General features: G+C 41.3%; 1 protein-coding gene across 1 annotated transcript; it reads right to left on the reverse strand.

The window, feature by feature from the left end:
* Window positions 1-702: 702 nt before the first annotated feature.
* Window positions 703-10418, reverse strand: LOC144026348 (uncharacterized). Its single transcript, XM_077532975.1, has 7 exons — window positions 10287-10418; window positions 10064-10208; window positions 9858-9971; window positions 5667-5811; window positions 5437-5585; window positions 5207-5346; window positions 703-1051 (listed from the first exon to the last, which is right to left on the reverse strand). Exons 1-7 carry the CDS (start codon window positions 10384-10386, stop codon window positions 900-902), a joined length of 945 nt encoding a protein of 314 aa, XP_077389101.1. The 5' UTR covers window positions 10387-10418; the 3' UTR covers window positions 703-899.
* Window positions 10419-20284: the final 9866 nt, after the last annotated feature.

Here is a 20284-nt window from a genome sequence, read left to right on the forward strand (position 1 = left end):
CTTCCCAGCTCAAGAGATGATGAGCACAAAGAATGCAGTTTTATCATAAGAGCCTTTCAGTATAAGGTAATCCTAAATTATGCGAGCCTTTCAATATTTTGTATGAACACATTTCAGTAATGTGTAGAAAAGCCTTTGAGTACTGCATGATATTGATCAATGTCTGAATATTGACTTCCCATTGTTGGCATTCGTAGACTGCAAACATAGTTGAGTAAATAAGCAGCTCTCTTCGTTCAATCCAATTGGTCTCACAATTAATCAACAGTCATTATTTTTTACAATCTTAGTAGACAAATTAACATTAATAAACCATGAGGCACGATTAAAAGGTACATAGGTCAGTGAGAGATCAACCGGTGATCGCTGGATAATAATAATAAAAGTTAAAATAAAAAGCATCTGTAGATTATGAACATTGTATATCAAAATCTTCATTTGTACATGCGAGGCTAACAGTGTGTAAATAAAAAACAATAACATATAGCAGTGAGGATTGTAAGGAAAACAAACGTGACATAACATCCTAACATGAATGTGTGTTCGGCAAACTTTAGTTTCAAATAAATAAGCCCAAGAAATGCACAATGTTGGAACATGTTACACGTGTCATCAAGACCTATTTAGATGAGCACGGTGTATGTTGTAATCACCATGCAGGCACCATAAAAAGGTACATAGATCAGTCAGTGAGAGGTCAACCCGTGATACAGATAAAGCTGGATAATTGGGGGGGGGGGGAACAAAAAAAAACTCGTGTAGCTTTTTAATATTGTATATCGAAATCTTCATTTGTACACGTGAGGCTAACTGTGTAAATAAAAAACAATAACATATTGCAGAGAAAATTGAAAGGAAATAAAACAACATCATGACAACATCCTAACGTGAATGTATGTTCATCTGAGTGCCCTTTTTTGCCACTGGGCAACTTCCATTGGCTCCATGGCCTCCAGGCCGGCGCCATCGTAGAGCGGCTGCTTGCAGTGGCGCCAAGTCACCAAGACAAGGCGAAGAGCGTATAGCAAGGACGCCGCAGCTAGCAGCACAACTGCAAGTATGAGGAAATATAGCTCATCATGCGCCAGAAACCCGTATTTTAATATTAGAACACATACAATAACTACTACTACAAATAGTAATGATAATAAAATTATTATCATCATTATTATTATTATTATTAAGAAAAATAAGAAGATATTCAAGAAGAAGATGTTCGAGGAGAAGAAGAAGAAGAAGAACCTCCTCCCTGGGCCGTCACCTTATTATATTGGAGCGATTAGTGTGTCCTGTAGGTGTCATATCTCTGTATTCAGTTGAGTCCCCCCCGCCCCCCAACAAACCCCCACCCTTGCAGTGCTGCGAGCTAGGTAGACTGTGCCTTGGGTGACACACCTGTGGCCAATCTGGTGGTGCTAAATTCATTTGAAGCCATTTCCTTGAGATCTTCAGAAGATGTCCGCCAGATTAAGCCATCCGGCTACCCAAATGATTCTGTTTCCCCTCATTTCTTCAGACCTTCTCCCGAGTATCGCAAAATTAGTTTTGGCTATTATCAACAGTAGCCTGTCTTATGGAGTAGTCCCCAAATAATTTAAACATGCTGTGGTGCAACCACTGCTGAAGAAGCCCGGTCTAGACCAGTGTGTGCTGTCAAATCTTAGGTCAATTTCTAAGCTGCCTTTCATCTAAAAAATTCTGGGAAAAGTGATACACATGCAACTAAACACTTTATTGGACGAAAATAACATTTTGGAGGTTTTCCAGTCAGGTTTTAAGAAAATGCATAGCACACAGTCAGCCTTGTTAGAAGTTTTTAACGACATCCTCCTAGCAAATGACAGTGGAAACTATATACCGTATTTTCCGCACTATAAGGCGCACCGCATTATAAGGTGCACCTTCAATGAATGACGTATTTTAAAACTTTTCCAATATATAAGGCGCACCGCATTATAAGGCGCACCTTCAATGAATGACATATTTTAAAACTTTTTCCATATATATGGCGCTATAGTAGAGGCTGGGGTTACGTTATGCATCCATTAGATGGTGCTGCGCTAAAGGGAATGTCAACAAAACAGTCTGATAGGTCAGTCAAACTTTATTAATAGATTACAAACCAGCTTTCTGACAACTCTATTCACTCCCAGAATGAATAAAACAGCTGTTTTGTTATTTTCTCTGAGGTAAAGTATTAGTATTAGCTAGCAATCTAAGATGGCAGCATCTTCTGCGCTTGCATGTCACCGATTATGCAGGGTCAACGATAGCGCCTTGACAGCGAGACCTGTTGCGGCTCAATATTGATCCATATATAAGGCACACTGGATTATAAGGCGCATGGTCAGCTTTTGAAAAAATTGAAGGCTTTTAGGTGCGCCTTATAGTGCGGAAAATACGGTATGTCTTGTTCTGTTAGATTTGACTGCAGCTTTTGAAACAGTGTACCACAGTATTCTGTTAGCTCTTTTACAGCACCAGGTGGGCATTAGTGGTAGTGCTCTTGAGTGGTTTAAATCCTACTTGGCTGACAGAACATTCTGTGTTAACTTCGGATGTTCCGAGTCCCGCACTGCCCCACTGTCACATGGTGTTCCACAAGGTTCTATCTTGGGCCCCCTACTGTTTTCACTATACTTTCTGCCCTGGGGCTCCATCCTAAGAAAACATGGGATTTCTTTTCATTGTGATGCGGATGACAGTCAGATCTATGTCCCGCTTAGTAAAAAAAAGGACGCTTTCTCATTGAGGCCACTCTTGTCCTGTCTGGAGGAAATCAAAGTCCGGATGGCTTTAAATTTCTTGAACTTCAATGAGAAAAAAACAAACAAACAGAAATTATGATCTTTGGTCCCAGTGGCCCTTCTCATCCTGCTGACTTGGATCCTCTGGCGCACTATCCGAAGCCAACAGTCTTGGGTGTCAAGATGGACAGTGATTTTAAACTGGACCAGCAAATTGCTGCTGTTGTCAAATCCAGCTTTTTTCCATTTTAGGCAGCTGGCTAAGGTAAAAAAAAAAAAATCTCCTATCTCAGCAGCACTTAGAAACGGCAATCCATGCCTTTGTTACATCTCGGTTGGATTACTGCAATGCACTTTACTTTGGAATTAGCCAATCCTCCCTCCAGCATCTCCAACTTATCCAAAATGCTGCTGCTCATCTCCTTACTGGTGCCCGTAAGAGGGAACACATAGCCCCTATCCTGGCCTCTCTTCACTGGCTGCCCGTGAAATTTAGAATCCACTTTAAGATTCTTCTATTTGTTTTCAAATCTCTCAATGGTCTTGCCTCACTTTATCTCGCTGAGCTCTTGCACCCCTACACACCTGCCTGGTGCCTCAGGTCAGCAGACCAGACTCAATTGGAGGTACCGAGGACAAAGCGGAGGCTTAAGGCGATTGAGCTTTTGAAGTTGCCGGTCCCTCCCTTTGGAACGACCTTCGACTAAATATTTGTCAATCCCCCTGTTTATCTACTTTTAAAACCCATCATAAAACCCATCTGTATTCTTTGGCTTTTGGCGCACCATGAGACTATAAACATTGTTTTGGTATCTTGTGGTGTGTGCTGTTTTGTGTTGTGAATCTGATGTTGATTCTATTTATTTATCTATGTATGAATTTATTTATTTATTTATTTAACTATTCACTAGCCTACTTCTTGTTATTAATTTACTGATGTAAAATGTATTTACTTGTATACAAAAAAACTTGTATACTCACTTAAAATGTTTGCTTTGTTTTTGTTTTTCTTATCTTATTCTTTACTGTAAGACCGATTTCTGTTACATGTACAGCACTTTGTATACAGCAATGGATGTTTTAAAGTGCTCAGCAGGATACTCATTCAATGTTTCCTGTAGGATTTTTTTTTTCCAGCAGTGGGGGCAGGCCATACTCGCTGGTTATAAAAAAAAAAAAAAAGTCATAAAATTCTTGTTTTTCTCGTTATGCTTGGCGTGGCAGGGGCGAGGGACAATAAGTTGTCAATCATCAGTTTTTTTTTTTGTTTTTTTTTTCGGTTTTTGTTTTTTTAAATTACCAGCCAGTGACTCTCTAAAACAGGTATGGGCAAACTTGATCCTTGAGGGCCGCAGTCCTGCAGGTTTTGGAGGTTTCCCTCTTTCAACCCGGCTGATTCCAATCAACAGCATCATTATCAGGCTTATGCAGAGCTTGCTGATTAGATGATCATATATCAGCTGTGTTGGAGAAGCAAAACATCCAAAACCTACAGGACTCCGGCCCTCGAGGACCGAGTGTGCCCACTCCTGCTCTAAAGTTACCAACCAAACAGAATTTCTACTGGACATTTTTTATTATTTTTTTAAATTTAACTTTAGCTCCGCTGTCTTAAATCTTTTTCACACTATCTACCAGGGCCCAGTTGTTCAAGTCTCGGTTATTTTAACGACTGTTTAACCCCTAACCACCGGTTAAATTCTTAACCCGCCGTTAACTAACCGGCCGCTGTTCAAAACATGGTTAGTCAAGCCGTTTGTTAACGGCACCGTCAAAGTTAACCATGTCGTTTATGTCACTGGTTAGCACCGATATATCCCACAATTCCTGTTTTTGTTTACTTCCGGGTGAAAGCAATGGATACTATCCAAATGACCTTTGGCACTCACCGAAAAAAAAGAAGCCGGAAGTTTTCTGCTGACGAAGAAAAGATTAAACAATCAATGGTTGAAGTAATTTAGGAGTTTTTGTGACTTTATTTATTTTTAATTCATCATAATTTATGTTTTCTTCTGTCCATTTTTTTAACTTGTCTTAAAAAACAAATTTTTATTCTTTCTCTTTTGACTCATTATGAGACTTTTATTACTGCTAAGAGGTAACGTGTCCTTAACTCTTCATCAGAATAATCACCAACGTCAAAGTCAAGCCCTCGATAGACTCTTTTTCTTGCGCTCAGTAGGCATCATGAAGGCAGCATTAGCCACGAACACAGAGTTAACCACACTGTTAAAAAGTTAGCGGCGGTCCTTAGGTGTGTTAACTTTAACAGGAAGCTAACAGCCGGTTAAAGTTAACAGAGTTTTGAACAACCGGGCCCTGTATGTTATGTTGTGGCTTCTCTGCTTAGTTTGCTGCCCTCACAACCCCAGATAAAAGGAAAGTGATATATGGGTAATAATAATAGCTTATATATTGTAATATTGCATATTATATGATCAGAAAATGTATTGTCTTACCAATGAAGATGCCACTACGACTTGGCGATTCTGCGTTGTAGTTTTTATCAAAGTTCCCTGCCAGCGCCCAGATCACAACTGGGTAGTCAATGAGAACGTAACGCAGGTGCTTGTCCAGGACTACATTTTGCAGGAAAAACCTAAATGAAAGAATTGCATCTTGAGGAACACAGGACAAAAAAAAAAAAAAATGATATTTCATATATTGTGTTGGTGTATAGTAGTCTCACCACACAAGCAGCACAACCGTCAAGATACAATAGGACACAGTGGCAGCATTTGTCTGAGAAACATTTGCTTCATAAACCAGCACAATGGCCAAGTTGATGAGGGTAGCGATGGTTGTCCATGTTGTGTAGATCATCACACCATTCTGAACCTGGAGTCACATCACAGTGTTCATGGGCTTTTGTTTTCACTCTTTTATTTGACAAGTAGAATCAGTGTAGTTTCCACTAACCAGTATGCGAATGAGCCACAGGTCCACTTTGTGGTATGTCTTGAGCCAGGGTCCATAAATGTGAAGACCATGGCAGGCAAAAGCTACCATGCCATAGTTTGTGCCAACAACCAGAATTAGAAAAACAAGCGCAGCAATCATCCACCTTTGGGAGAAAAACACATCACCAAAACATATGTTCAATTCTGATGTCTGACATTCATTGCCAATATTGCCAAAATATTCACACACATGCCTTTACTCACAAATGAGTTTGACAATCACTTCTCAATCCATGCAGCTATGAAAGCTTCAACTATCCTGGCAAAGCTTTCCATAAAGTTTAGGAATATGTTTATATTATTGTATGTTGACATATGAACCATGCTCGCATAAGCGCGTTTGTGAGGTCACACATTATTGTTGGTTGACTTCACACTGCAAGATCTGAATATTGTCGGCCGACTTCCAAACTGTGAGACACCACGCGTGACGAAAAATAATCACGGGAGTAACAGTTTTGAACGTTGGCATAATCAACACATCACACAAACCAATTTCATTCATGAATGTTTCCTGGTTAGGCAGAAGTCTCACAAAACCTCTCGATATTAACTGTGGCTTCTGAGTAAACAAAGAGGGGAGGACTTCCTGCGTCCTGGTTTGTTTTTAGGTGAACAGAAGTGAGTGGCATATAAAGTAAAGGTGTTTAAAGGAGTATAAATAGCGCACGCATGGACTTCCTGTTGCGCCATGACTGTTTTGATTTTGGATTCCCCAGCATCTTACACGCCGCCTCGCTTTCTGATTGGCTGCATGTCACCGTCAACCGGCTGCACGGTGATTTGTCCTCGGGGCACACCACACACGGTCGAAAGTCGAGCCAAAACAATCCAACATGTTGAATATCCCAGATTTTAGGTCAGAGTGGCCCCAATGTACTTCCGAGCGACTGAAATCGGTCTGAGCCAGGTCCACGGCAGGATTATCAGTTTGTTTGAATGTCGGCACGACCGTACGGTTGTCGCCAGGGAAAATTTAGCGCTTAAATCAGGCTAATTCTCCTGCAGTGGGAACTTGGCTTTAGCAGATTGCTAGGAACGACGTCAAATTGTTTTTTTTTCTTCTTCTTCTCAGTCATGCACTTCATTATACAGGTGCCACCCAGTGTTCAGACTGAGATACCACAGCGATACACTTGTGTTGCCAAAACTTGGGTTAAATGGTAGATACCTCTAGTAAATATTACTTGAAGCACTATTGTATTCAGTTTAATTCTTTGCATTTCACTGAATTCCTTCAGAAGAGGTTGTACAACCACATATTTGGATTGGGACTTTTTCTGGCCGCTGTATTATTTGTTTCCATCCATTCATTTACTACCGCTTATCCGGGGTCGGGTCGCGGGGGCAGCAGCTATGGGAGAGAAGCCCAGACTTCCCTCTCACCAGCCACTTCAACCAGCTTGTCCAGAGGGATCCCAAGGCGTTCAAAGGCCAGCCGAGAGACATAGTCTCCTGGGTCGTCCCCGGGGCCTCCCGCTGGTGGCACATGCCCGGAACACCTCTCCTGGGAGGCGTCCAGGAGGCATCCGAACCAGATGCCCGAGCCACCTTAACTGGCTCCTCTCTACGCGGAGGAGTAGCGGCACAAGCCTGAGTCCCTCCCGGATGACCGAGCTTCTCACCCTATCTCTAAGGAGGAAACTCATTTTGGCCCTTTGTAACCCGGATTTTGTTCTTTCGGTCACGACCCACAGCTGGTGACCATAGGTGAGGGTAGGAACGTAGATCGACCGGTAAATCGAGAACTTCGCCTTTCGACTGAGCTCCTTCTTCACCATAACGGAATGATACAGAGTCCGCATCACTGCAGACACTGCACCGATCCACCTGTCAATCTTCCGCTCCATCCTGACCTGAACAAGACCCCAAGATACTTGAAATCCTCCACTTGGGGCAGGTTCTCATCCCCGACCTGGAGTTCGCAAGCCACCCTTTCCGACTTAGGACCATGGTCTCAGATTTGGAGGTGCTGATCTTCATCTCAACCGCTTCATACTCTGCTGCGAACCGCTTTAGTGAGAGTTGCAGATCGCAGCTTGATGAAGCCAACAGTACCACATCATCTGCAAAAAGCAGAGATGCAATGCTGAGGCCACCAAACCAGACCCCCTCAACGCTTCGGCTGCGCCTAGAAATTTTGTCCATAAAAGTTATGAACAAAAACGGCAGCCGCTGGTGGTTCGGACCAATCACAGTGTGCCATTGTGTTTGGGGGCGGGATATGCAACTGTGATGAAACCAGGAAGCCATCACCGACGCAGGAGCTAACAAACAAACCCAACATGGACGAATGGACGCTACAATTAATTCTGTTCTCACTGTTTCCTTTTTGAATGTCGAGAGGCGCTTCGTGCATTTCTAGCTGGTAAGATATTCGTGCTTTTCCCCCCTTTGTTTGACAAGAACGAACACGAAATTTTCACCCGTGGCCGTGATTGGTTAAAACAAACTTGTAGAATGTCGCATCGTCCAATCAGCTCGAATTATTGTATAGAATGTCCCGCCTTTTCCCGACGAAATTACTATGGAGAGGTACCAAGTGGATATCCATCTGGCTATTGCCAGGTTACAAATTTCCATTGTCGCGGGTAGATTTTGTTACATAACACCCGCAATAAATGAGGGAACACCGTATCGGTGTCGGATCGATACCAGAGCGCTAGTATCGATATTTTACATTTATTTAATTATTTTGGTTTCTCATGTGTCCCTTGCGCAATTCCTTTGTAGCACATGTGCATGTGCAGGCCTGCCAATCACAGCGGTAGGCGGAACTGGCAGTAAAAATTAATTATTTTTACAGAGAATGACATATGACAATGAGTCATGCTCTGCTTCGTTTGAGCTTTTACTACTACTCGTTGAGCTAAGTATTCGTGTAGCACAACATTGTTTAAGTAATGTGAGTAGACTAGAGGAACTTCGGTGGCTGGCATTTCTTTGAATGCAGAAGAGTGACAGGGACTAAGAATATGAAGATTATTACTACTTTGCAAATTTAAATAACAGCCCAAGCATGTTTCCATTGAGGATATAAGCGAAGTGCGCATTAAGTTTGCGCATGCGCGAGGGGAAAAAAACAAGGCTAGCAACTACCTTATCATTTTGAATGGCGGAGATTAGAGTGGTGATAATCTTTGCGTAACTGTACACTTTAAAGCTTGCAAGTCAACTTACCCGATGTCAGTAAACCACATGCTATGCAAGTTAATAAAAACAGCAACTTTCCAGCGGTTAAAACGTTTCTATTAGAGCTGATTCCATTGGATCCAATTAATTTTCAATAACCATTTGGTAGTTTCGCCTACCTAAAAACTCCCATAATGCACCTTGATTTTGAGATGCGCAGTTCGCTTATTATAATATGGCATGGACCTAACAAGAAAGTTTAATTTGCAAAAAAAAAAAAAGGAAAAAAAAGTTATTTCATCGGACAAATGATTTAAAATACCATCATATTTTATTAACCTAACGTACTTGGTATCGGTATTGGTGATATTGGCACCAGTATTTACTTGGTATCGATCAATACCAAAATCTCAAGTAGGCTTATCGCACAGCTCTAATAAAATGGTCAATTTCTGTAGTATTATGATCAAAATTGAACTGGAACTAGGGAAGATCTCAAACTTTGATCCTGTAGTGTTTTCCAGTCCAGTACAAAATTCTACATTCATTTTCAAGGCAGATTTTGTGAAAAATAATTAGACGAATATAAAAATTTTCTTTTTTTTGGATTCAAACTTCCATTACTCAGTGCCATTAGCACTTGAGCAGATTTTTTACTGTTTGTCAGAAAAAAAAAATCAGTGTTATCTTTAAAGAAACCAAAATGCTGATAATCCATATGGTTCAAGAACAGCTTCAAATTTACTTTGGGTGCACCTTTTTTTTCTTTTCTTTTTTTTTTTTTAAGGTGTTTTTGGCAAAAATTGCAGGAATGATAAGGGGTACAGAAACCAAGGTTAAAGAGAAGAGAGTAGCCCATGGCAACTGAATGAATGAAAATGATTTGGAGATGCGGGCATATGGGGGGGAAAAAGCACATTATAAGTCACATAATTGCAGTGTTTCTTAACAACATCTTGTTAGCCTTCACTACTGCATTTCAGGAGGTTACTGTAGTTGCTCATTGTAAAAAGCTCACGCTCTGTCCCAAATCAGCAGCCAGGCTATATTGAAGCACAGATTGAGACACCAGCAAATAAAGAATCCATAGGGCAAGACTGGTGGACTGCAGTAAACATAGCCATAATCATTCCTGTGAGGAGCATAAAATAACAAGAAAAAAAATCAGTAAAATGATGCCCACAAGATGGCTTTGAAGTAAATTAATCGATGAAAGTTGAGTACTTTCTGCAAAGGTTAGCCAGAATGTAGATAATCATGAGTGTCAACCACACGTAGATAACGCTCCAGATACTGAAGGTCCATCCCGATGGAGTGATCTCCGTTACAAACACGTCCGACACATTGCCCGTAGTGGTACTGAAGGGGTCTGTGTGGATTGGAGGTACAGTGTTCATCTACTAATACAATAGTCACATGAGCTTTACTGTAAGGCACATTTGCTTACCCAATCCCAGCACAGAAAGACCGTTGAACACCAAACTGACACCGTAGAAAATGACAGACAGCAAAATTACAACAAGGCGTCCAGCAATGTGTTTCCCCATTGTAGGCAACTGCTTCTCCTGTAAATACAACATAGTTTTTTTTTGTGTTTTTTTTGTTTTTAATACACTGTTGTATTCAATGAGTGAATAGTGTGAGCGCCAACTAGGGGTGGGCAATCCTGCAAAAATAGAATATCACAATTTTTTTTAATTAAAAAATCACAATTTTGATTTTATCACAATTTTTTTCTTAATGTGAAATACAAATTAAACTAGAGCTGTGAGTAGCTACAAAGGGCCCTCGCAGCCCGGGCTACTTTGGGGTACTTGCACGATAGGGTACTGGCGTAGTCAAAGCCAAATTTCTTGAAAATGCCATAATAAACCTTTACATATAGATCGTTTTGGGGTTTTTTTGCCAGGTGTGATGTGTGCAAAGCTAAATTAGCTTTGGTCATTGTTAAGACCCCAAAAAGTCCTTCTTTTTTATTTTTTGGCAATGAATTGCCCCAATTGGCAAGTACATATATACACATCATCGTTAGTTTTACCCATAGCACAATATTGCTTTTATTGTCCATAGAGGGCAACAAAAACAAACAACTAAATAAAAAGTACATATGTATGGATAGGTCTGATGTCACTGAACATTTTCAGTGGTCGATAGTAAAAAAAATATTCATAAAATAACTTAGTTATCACACTTAAAATTCAAATCCAAATTTTGTACAAAATACCGTATGTGGGGTAATTTTTTTCTTGCCTCAAGGGCTAGGTTGCGCTATATTTATAAGTGACTGTTGTCATACAGATACCCTCAGGTCGTGACTGAAAACATACATGTGAAGTTTGGGAATTTTTGGAGCATGTACGGGCCAGTAATTATGCATTTACTCTTTCATGGTGAAGGTAATATGGAAAACAAAATATGATGCCCCACCCCCGTCACATAGTATTTCGAAAACTCAAGATGTTGGGGTACTGGCACATTCGAAGCAGAATTCCTTTGAAAATGGCATAACAAACCTTTACATATGGGTTTTATTATTATTATTATTATTATTATTATTATTATTATCCATCCATCCATATTCTTGACCGCTTATTCCTCACAAGGGTCACGGGTATTATTATTATTATTATTATTATTATTATTATTATTATTATTATTATTATTATTGCCAGGTGTGATGTGTATGTGAAGCTCAATGAGTTTTGGTCAGTCATAAGACCCTCAAAAATCAGTGTACTTTTTCATTTGTTACCAATGAGTTTCCCCAGTTGCCATTTTTAAAAAGTGTATATATACACACACACTCACACACACCTTATCATTAGTTTTACTCATAACACAATATTGCTTTTATTGTCCATACAGGGCATCACAAATAAATAAATAAATAAATAAATAAATAAATAAATAAATAAATAAATAAATAAATAAACAAACAAACAAACAAACAAACACAAATAAATAAATAAATAAATAAATAAATACAAAGTATGTATGGCTAGGTCTAAGGTCTTGAGTGGTGGAAAGTAAAAAAAATATTCATAAATGACTTGGTTATCACACAAAATGTCTCAAAATTTTGGACAAAATACCGTATGTGGGGTATTTTATTATTTTTGCCCCAAGGGCTAGGTGGTGCTGTATTTATAACTGAATATTGTCATAGAGATACATTCAGGTCGTGACTATAAACATGCATGTGAACTTTGGGATTTTTTGGCGCATGTACCGGGCAGTTATTAAGCATACCCTTGGACCAGGGAGTTATTCAGCATTTCCTCTTTCATGGCGAAGGAAATATGAATCACGAAATTTGATGCCCCGCCCTCGTCATATAGTGTTTCAAAAACACAACGTCTTTTCCCCTGTTGATGGCCCAGGTCTTGACATGGTCCAGGACAAGTTTGAGGTCAATCGGGTCAAACATTTAGGAGAAATGGGCAAAAGAATACCCCTGTAAAGTGGAAAAGTGGGCAAAAATTGGACATTGAAAAATGCGTAGCTCACTTCCTGTTCATTTTAGCATATGGGCCCATGAGAGTTTTTGGAAGGTCTTGGGCTCCTTCATACATCTAAAAATCTTTGTAGATCTTGCTTAAATGTACAACCGGGGCTTCTTCGTAAAAAAATTGTAGGGGGGCGCTATTGTGTCATTTTTGTAAAATAAATAAATAAATAAATAAATAAATAAATAAATAAATAAATAGCACAATACATGCTAAAATATTGTTCAATTTGCCAGTCCAGGTTTGTGTGGCGAGTTTCACAGACACACCGGGAAAATTTATAAATAGGCATGGGCCGGTATGAGTAACAATACCAAAGTATTAAAATTACAGCTCTAAAGGGTGCTTATTTGAAATATTTGGGGAAATAATATTTTTTTAATGTAACGGATTCTATTTTGTTTTTAAACAAAATATAGAAAAATATAATAATAATAATAATAACAACAACAACAACAACAACAACAACAACAACAACAACAACAACAACAACCACAACAACAACCAAAACAACAATAATAATAATAATAATAATAATAATAATAATACAATATAATAAAAAAACAAACAAAATAAATAAAATAATAATAATAAAAATAATAATAATATTAAGAAGAAGAAGAAGAAGAAGAAAACATTCTATTTTGTTTTTAAACAAAATGTAGAAAAATTGGTAACATGTAGAAACATGTAACATGTTGAGTTTTTAAGTAAATAAATTCAATAAATTCCTCTGTTTTAATTTTTCTTAGCAAGACACCGTATCCAATTATTGTTGGACTATTTTTAAAATAGACTTCACATACATATTTATTTATTTATTTTAATAATTAGGCTACCGGTACAATGCAAACTAAACTCTCTTGTGTCCCTTTCGTCTGCTACCACACCCCTCTCCTCCGGCTCTGGTCAGCTCATGAGACAAGTGGACTAATTAAAGCCAATTAACTTCAGATGCTGCTTGTTAAGTACAATGCACGCTTCAAAGCCGTCTCTTCTGCTCACCAACCCGCACCTAATACTTCCTTGTCCATGAATAATACTTCAGAGGCTGCTGTTCCTGCGCAAGCAACCTTGCTTTAACTGCCCATTTAAAATTAATGAGCAATATTGACTCTGACACCTGCGTATCAATACGTGCATTGTAATGAGGCCCACAACGATATATAGCCTATCGATTTTTTGAGCACACCCCTAATTGCATTAAGATAAATAGGCACCAAGGGGTATCAACCTCAAATGTCATTGTATTGTATTGTATACACCTAATAAACTTTCGTGATTAGACCCTGTGTAATGACTCAACGTTCCGCAAAATTTTATTTAAAAAAAAAGTTCAAATACCAAAAAACACATCAGCTTCAACAACTTTATGTGAAATCATTTTTTTCCCTATCAGGCTATAATATATAAACCAATTTTAGGATACAACCCAGGTTTGGAATTCCAGCTATAGGTACTTATGGTGATCAAACTACAGTAGCCTACTTGTGACAAAACAGAACAAAATATATTTTGAAAATAATCTCAAATTGCCACACAAAGGTGTCAAGTAAAACAAAGCATACCTTTCTCCGTCGCTCCCTTGTGCTTATGGTGCAGACAGCAGAGTAAAGTTTATAGATTAGTTTATGACTATGTTGAGTCACGTGTACCTCTTATCTCATGTACGCTCCCGCAACTCACTCATAAACGTGTTATCAAACACAACACGCCTCTCTATTTACCTCCCATCATTACATATGGTTCATTCATGTTGATCTTAAAGAAGAATGTATTTGATCGAGAGGAACTAAACTCATCAAAAGATGCAAGATGTTAAAGTGGAGTCAACCTTAAACATTTCTTTATTTGTCTAAACATGACATTCTGATTAATTAATATTACATTTGTGGAACAAGAGCTCAGGGCTCAGGCAAAGAACAATCACAGCTCACCTGTTTTCTGAAGCTGAGCTGTAATTTTGTGTTGTTACCTGAGAAACATTGATGTCATCTTCAGTCAACACCAAGTGGCAAACTAGCCTCCCCTGAGATGGACAAAACGTCTGGATTTTATTGCTTAACTCATATTCCACTAACACAATATTAACCAGAATACCATATTGAGAGCAGTGGGGCTGCACAGAATATATTGTAAAAAAAAAAAAAGTTTTGTTTTGACTTCCTCTTTAAGCAAGTGAAAAGAATCCAGGCACGAGTGAAACATCCTAACACTTCAAACCCCTTTGAGCCACCCAAGTTTGTTAAAGGGCAAGTCAACCCTTTTTGTATAACGTGTGCTCCCACTAATCTGTACACAGAATTCCGATTAATATAGTGTTTGTAGAATACGAGTTAACAACAATGGCCACCCATTTTTATCCATATCAGGGGGCGGCCATTTTTCCACTTGCCGTTGACTTAAAATTACTTCACAATTGCTTTAAAAAAAAAAAGTAAAGAAATATCTTACATATTTTTGATATATTTATCCTTTTTAAAAAGGTAGCTCTGTTTAAACTAGACAAAGTGCAATTTCTGGAGAAATTGCGTGGGAATGCTGAAAGCTGAATGCTGAAAGATTTGAACGCTTATGAAGTAAATTGAAATATACATTTGTAACGATTATCGGCCGGTTGTAACTTTTTGCAACCTCAGTTCCAAAGGAATTCCACTCCTGTGGCCTGGACATGCCACCGTGGGGGGTGGGGAGGACAAGAACATCCCCCACAAACAGCCACACATGTTCTGACTGACACGCGCACACGCACACACACACACACACACACACACACACACACACACACACACACACACACACACACACACACACACACACACACACACACACACACACACACAAATCAGAACAGTAAAAGCCTTCTTAGAAACTTGACTTTCTTATTTTGCAACAGAACAAGAATTATGAAATGTTATGTTTGCCATTTGTGAAATGTTGACTCCATGAAATGTCATGAAAATGTTCCATTGCAGTGGCAGATTCTCCACTAAACTTTCATGTGTATGCACGTTTTAACAGTGTAAGCTAGGTAACATTTCATTTGAGGTATTCAATTGTACGCGTTGCATTGGTTGAATTCTGACCTTAGAATCTCAACAAACATGGGATCCAGATTCAATCTGATTAGTCTACCAAAACCCTCTCCCAGCTGGTAACTTTCCACTTTGGTCTCACCGGACCCCTGGTGTGGAGGCCGCCACTCTCCCAATTTAAAAGCACGCTCCCTGCTTGCTGCTCTCTCTCTTGGCTCCCTCTTTGGCTCCTCTCTTTTGGGCCCCTGGCCCTTCTGTTCCTGCTGCCAGACAAAGAGCTAGCCCAGCTAGCTTAACCTCCAGCACACGGCAACGCACAGAAGCCATCGCGTGTTGCGACAGGCGCGGCGAAACACGCTGCTTTTGGTCCCTGCACAAGGCTCAAACGGACGGTGCCTTTCCAGGCACCCTGAGGCCTCAACCAAAAAGGGCCTCTTCCCAGCCAGCAGGTTGACCCCGTGAAGCTCAGCTGGCCAGCCGGACGAATTCTGCTCCTCTTCTGAACTGAACCTTCTTCATCCCTTCTTCAAAGGGGCTTGGCGAGTCTCCATCCAGGGTCCTGCTTCTCAGACCAACCCCATCTGTAAGTTCAACTTTGCAGGCCTTCGCCCTAGTACAAATTGGTGCAAACTAGGTTGATTGTGGGTCCCATGTTGGTTTGATTTAAGAAATCCATCACCTTGGCTAAGACCGTTTCTCTTTTCTTCTTTTCTTCTCCTTTGATTATTTTTATTATTTTAGTTCTCGTTTCATTTCCTATCATAGTAGTTAGTTTTGCTTCTTTAAATTCTAAGTAGATTATCCCACCTAGGTTAGAGAATAAACGTGCACAAAACTCAAAACCTGGTTTACTGTGTGTGTGTTTCATCAATTTATAGTGACCTCTAAGCTGAACAAAGAACTCACAAAATTGTAGTAAGGGCACAACCTTCATTTTAATGACTGATTCAATGAGGTTCTCATCTGTTATCCTGATAAAATTATCAAAAAGAGATGTGGTGCTCCGCAGGCAAGCTCAACTTAATTTAAATATTAAGTTTGAGTCTCCTTCAATTAATGAGCCAATTGATTATTAATTTAATAATTAACAATTATTGATTTAATAATTAATTGGACCGATTTCCCTTACATAATGGTACCCCGTGTGAGGCCAATTTACGTTACATATTTTGTGAAACACACACATGTAACAATCCAAAAACAGGCAGCTTAGTGCAGCGTGTTCTTCTGGGAAAATTTCAGCTCGTTTCCATAGCAACCTAACTAAAAACTTTATGCCAGAGCCAATCCGCTGTATAAAAGCAATGTATTTGAAGCGCTAAATAACAGTCTTAACGACTAGTTATTGAGAAGAGAATGTATTTGTCGACTATGTGAATGTTACACACACAAAAGTGGAAGAGTAACAATCACATTTTTTTTATTGCATGCAAAACTTTTTTAGGCCTGGGAATGTTTTTCTAACTCGTCACGAATTCTGATTGGGTTAAAAATACATTCCAAACCTCACGTGGCGCGATCAGCTTAGCTACCTGATTACGTTACAAGCCTTTAGGCTGAGGAAATAGTCTAGTGCACGAAATTCTGCATTCAGACCACCATTTGAGTCACAGCACACTTCTCAAGGTGTTAAGTTGACTCCCTTTTGTTGGGTTAGCGTAGGGCACATGGTGCTAAAACTGCTAGCCTTTTGTGTGAAACACACGTGTTAAGATCCGCCATCTTTGTAGGCGTATCCTTAACTTAACTGGGCTTCAGGTAACCACCCCTTGAAACCGGTCGACCAATAAACTAATTTGAGGGGCGGGCCCAACAGCCAGACTTCCAAGTCGCTCCTCATTTGACTGTGGCCTCCAAGAGGATCACGTCTCACCACGTGACCCCCCCACTGAGAGCCCACTCTCTGCCAAATTGTAGCATTGAAACACTAGTAATATAGTTTGCTTAAATTGTTGAAATTAGATTCCCATCTGATTAACACTAAAGCTTACTGTTTGCTTAATATTCATATTGCTACACGGCCAGTTGCGAAACTACAACCAGTATAGTTGACTCCTGCTTTCTAGCAACTCACGTGTGAAGAGGGACACATCGCAGCCCCCTCCCCCCCGTGAGCCCACTGTCTGCCTTCTTTAACATCGCATTCAAAGCACTTTATAATTTAAATAATCAAGTTACCGTTATTTGAAACTAATCGAGGGATTTAAATTGCTCCTGTACCATCCTAATCTATGGTTTTTCACTAGATTTAAGACATTTTAACATCACGTGTCTTCGCCACTCTTAAACGTTACATTATAATATTTTTCCTACTCCTGTTTCACCAAGTGTTAACACTGAGTTTAGGGTTAATATTTTTGTACGTTTTGCACTTTTTAATCTTCATTAATACCGTCGTGTTTAATGAATTAACACCGTTTTACAGGAAGTAGCATTTTCCCTTTCCCCTCAACGCGAGTCCGTACAGGATACTAGCATCGCGATATAAACCCGTGGGAATTAAAACGTTTCCGTGGTTTCTGCTCCTTGATTCATTTTTTTTTTTTTTTTTTTTTTTTTAAAGAGCTCAGAATTGTTCATTCGGTAGTCTTACCGATTCAACGTCTTGTCATCATTGCTCTTTTTTTTTTTTTTTTTTTATTTATTTATTTATTTATTTATTTTTATTTTTTTGTGTGTATGTGTGCGTGCGTTTGCGTGCGTGCGTTTGCGTGCGTGCGTGCGTTTGCGTTTGCGTGCGTTTGCGTGCGTGCGCGTGCGTGCGTGCGTGTGCGTGCGTGCAAATACGTATAAATTTATACTCATTCATTCACCTAAAACCTTATAAATATCCCATTACCCTTCGCCTTAACCAGGTACTTCAGAATCTTGCCAGAGTCGTGAGGTTTAAATGGTCAGGAGACCAGAGAAAAGGTCAGAAAATAAAAGAAATAAAGAGAAAAGAAAGGTAAATCAAAGTGAAATCCAGCACCGACCAAACACTTCCTGCCTTCCCCATGATTACAAAATCAAAGTCTTACGCCAACCCCGGAAGCCTCTAAATTCCAGCAAATTTAGCGAGATCTCAAGAGACCAGAGGAAAAACTAAAGAGAGGAAGGAGGGAAGGATCGATAAGGCAGAGTGAGATCCATAGAAGCCAGTACATCCAATCCATCAAAGTGAAGTCCAGCACCAACAAGACCCCTCCTGCGTGGTTACAAAACCAGAGTCTTATGCCAACCCCAGAAACCTCATACTTCTAATAAATTAAGATCTCAAGTGACCAGAGGAAAAACTAAAGAGAGGAAGGAGGGAAGGATAGATAAAGCAAAGTGAGAACCACAGACACCAGCACCAACTGATTCAAGGGGCTGTGGGAGGGAGAGGGTACTTCTGTTGAGTTTCAGTAGATGCTGGTGCGACGGATCTGGCATGCATAAGGACCACCACCAAAGAAAGAAGCCGTCAACCGCGGTCCAGCAAAGCGAGCACTCCCCCCCCCCCCCCCCCCCCCCACGGAATCCCCAGGCCGCGGCAGCACCAAGGCCACCCCCAAGCCACCCGAGCGGACACCGGTCGGCGAGCCGACCCAGACACCCGGAACACCCCCGCCCCACACCCCCGAGCCCAAGGCCGCAGAACGAGGCCCAGCGGGCCCCCACAGCGCCCCACCGGTCCCCAGCCCCCATCCCCCCACGACCCCCCCGCACCCCACCCAAACCCGCCATCCACCACGACCCAGGCCCCACCACCCCCGACCCCCAAACCCCCGAACACACCCCGACCCCCAGCACCCAACCCCCCACCCACCCATACCTCCACCCCCCCCCCCAAACAAGCCGCCCCCCCCCCCCCCCCCGACGGCCGCCACCCCCCCCCGCGAACCCGGCCCCCCGCGAGAACCCCCCACCCCCCCCCGGAAACCGGCACCGGGCAGCAGCGCAGAGAGGGAAGATGTGCCCACCCCACCTCCAGCCGCGCGAGATTTGCACAGCGGCGGGAGGGGGGAAGCAGAGGAGGAAGCACCAGGGGAGAAGGCGGAACACCAGAACACCGAGCCCGGTGGGGAGAGGCCCCGGTCGTCACGCCACAGTACTAGTGACACCTAACCCTGTTACTGAGTCCGCCAGCTCGCCGACTGGCGAGCTCTACCCTTACACCGTGAATGTGGCCCCACCCAGTGTATATACAAGTGTGTGCGTGTGGTGCATTAAAATTGGGAGCAGGTGAGTCGGAGCAGAGGGAAAAAAGGGACAAGGGAAAAGGGACCGGGAGGCAGAGGAGGATGGGCGGGAGGAGGCGAGGAGGGAGAGGCGACGGGGGGGAGGAAGGGGGAGGGGAGAGGGAACCACGGGGCACACCGGAGGCCCACCCACCCCGAACCGCGCCGCCGGGCACGGAGCAGCGGACCGCGCCGGGACGGCACCGCCCCGGGCACCAGGGGAAGCACCCCAACACCGCACCCCACAGGGGGCCCAGGGAGCGGCCAAGACGCAACCGCCACCGAGCAGACAACGGGGGGGGCAGAACCACCCCCGCCCGACCACAGGGGACGGCGTCAAGAAAATTGACTAATTAGCATGCAGTAACACCAAGTGTTGATGCTTAGTGCCCACTAGAAATAGATCTTAAGGAGTTATTGAGTATAGTGTCGTATAGTGTGGTATGCTCGAGCCCACTAGCAGCAACTAGGTTCCTGACTATATAAAAATAAAAACAATCAGATACAAAATACCAAATACAGAAGCAGCGAAAACAGAAGTTGTAACGATGTGGTGGCTCTCGTTAACAGGCAGAATCTTGGCAGGATTAAGTTGCCAAATTGAGATTAAAATATTCTATGTACATAGACCATATTTGTTTAAATCTTGATACTTGATTTTTATTTAAGGCAGAGATTTTTTCCATTGAGATATAATTTATT

This window comes from Festucalex cinctus, chromosome 9 (assembly GCF_051991245.1).
Source record: "Festucalex cinctus isolate MCC-2025b chromosome 9, RoL_Fcin_1.0, whole genome shotgun sequence".
In the NCBI taxonomy this organism is placed as follows: domain Eukaryota; kingdom Metazoa; phylum Chordata; class Actinopteri; order Syngnathiformes; family Syngnathidae; genus Festucalex; species Festucalex cinctus.

Excerpts from the sequence above, each read along its gene's own strand:
- LOC144026348 (XM_077532975.1), bottom strand. The coding sequence starts at position 10,386 with ATGGGGAAACACATTGCTGGACGCCTTGTTGTAATTTTGCTGTCTGTC. Across the intron at positions 5,586-5,666 it reads TGTGGCTCATTCGCATACTG|GTTCAGAATGGTGTGATGAT; the intron begins GTTAGTGGAAAC and ends ATGTGACTCCAG. Across the intron at positions 1,052-5,206 it reads TCGTAGTGGCATCTTCATTG|TTGTGCTGCTAGCTGCGGCG; the intron begins GTAAGACAATAC and ends TCATACTTGCAG.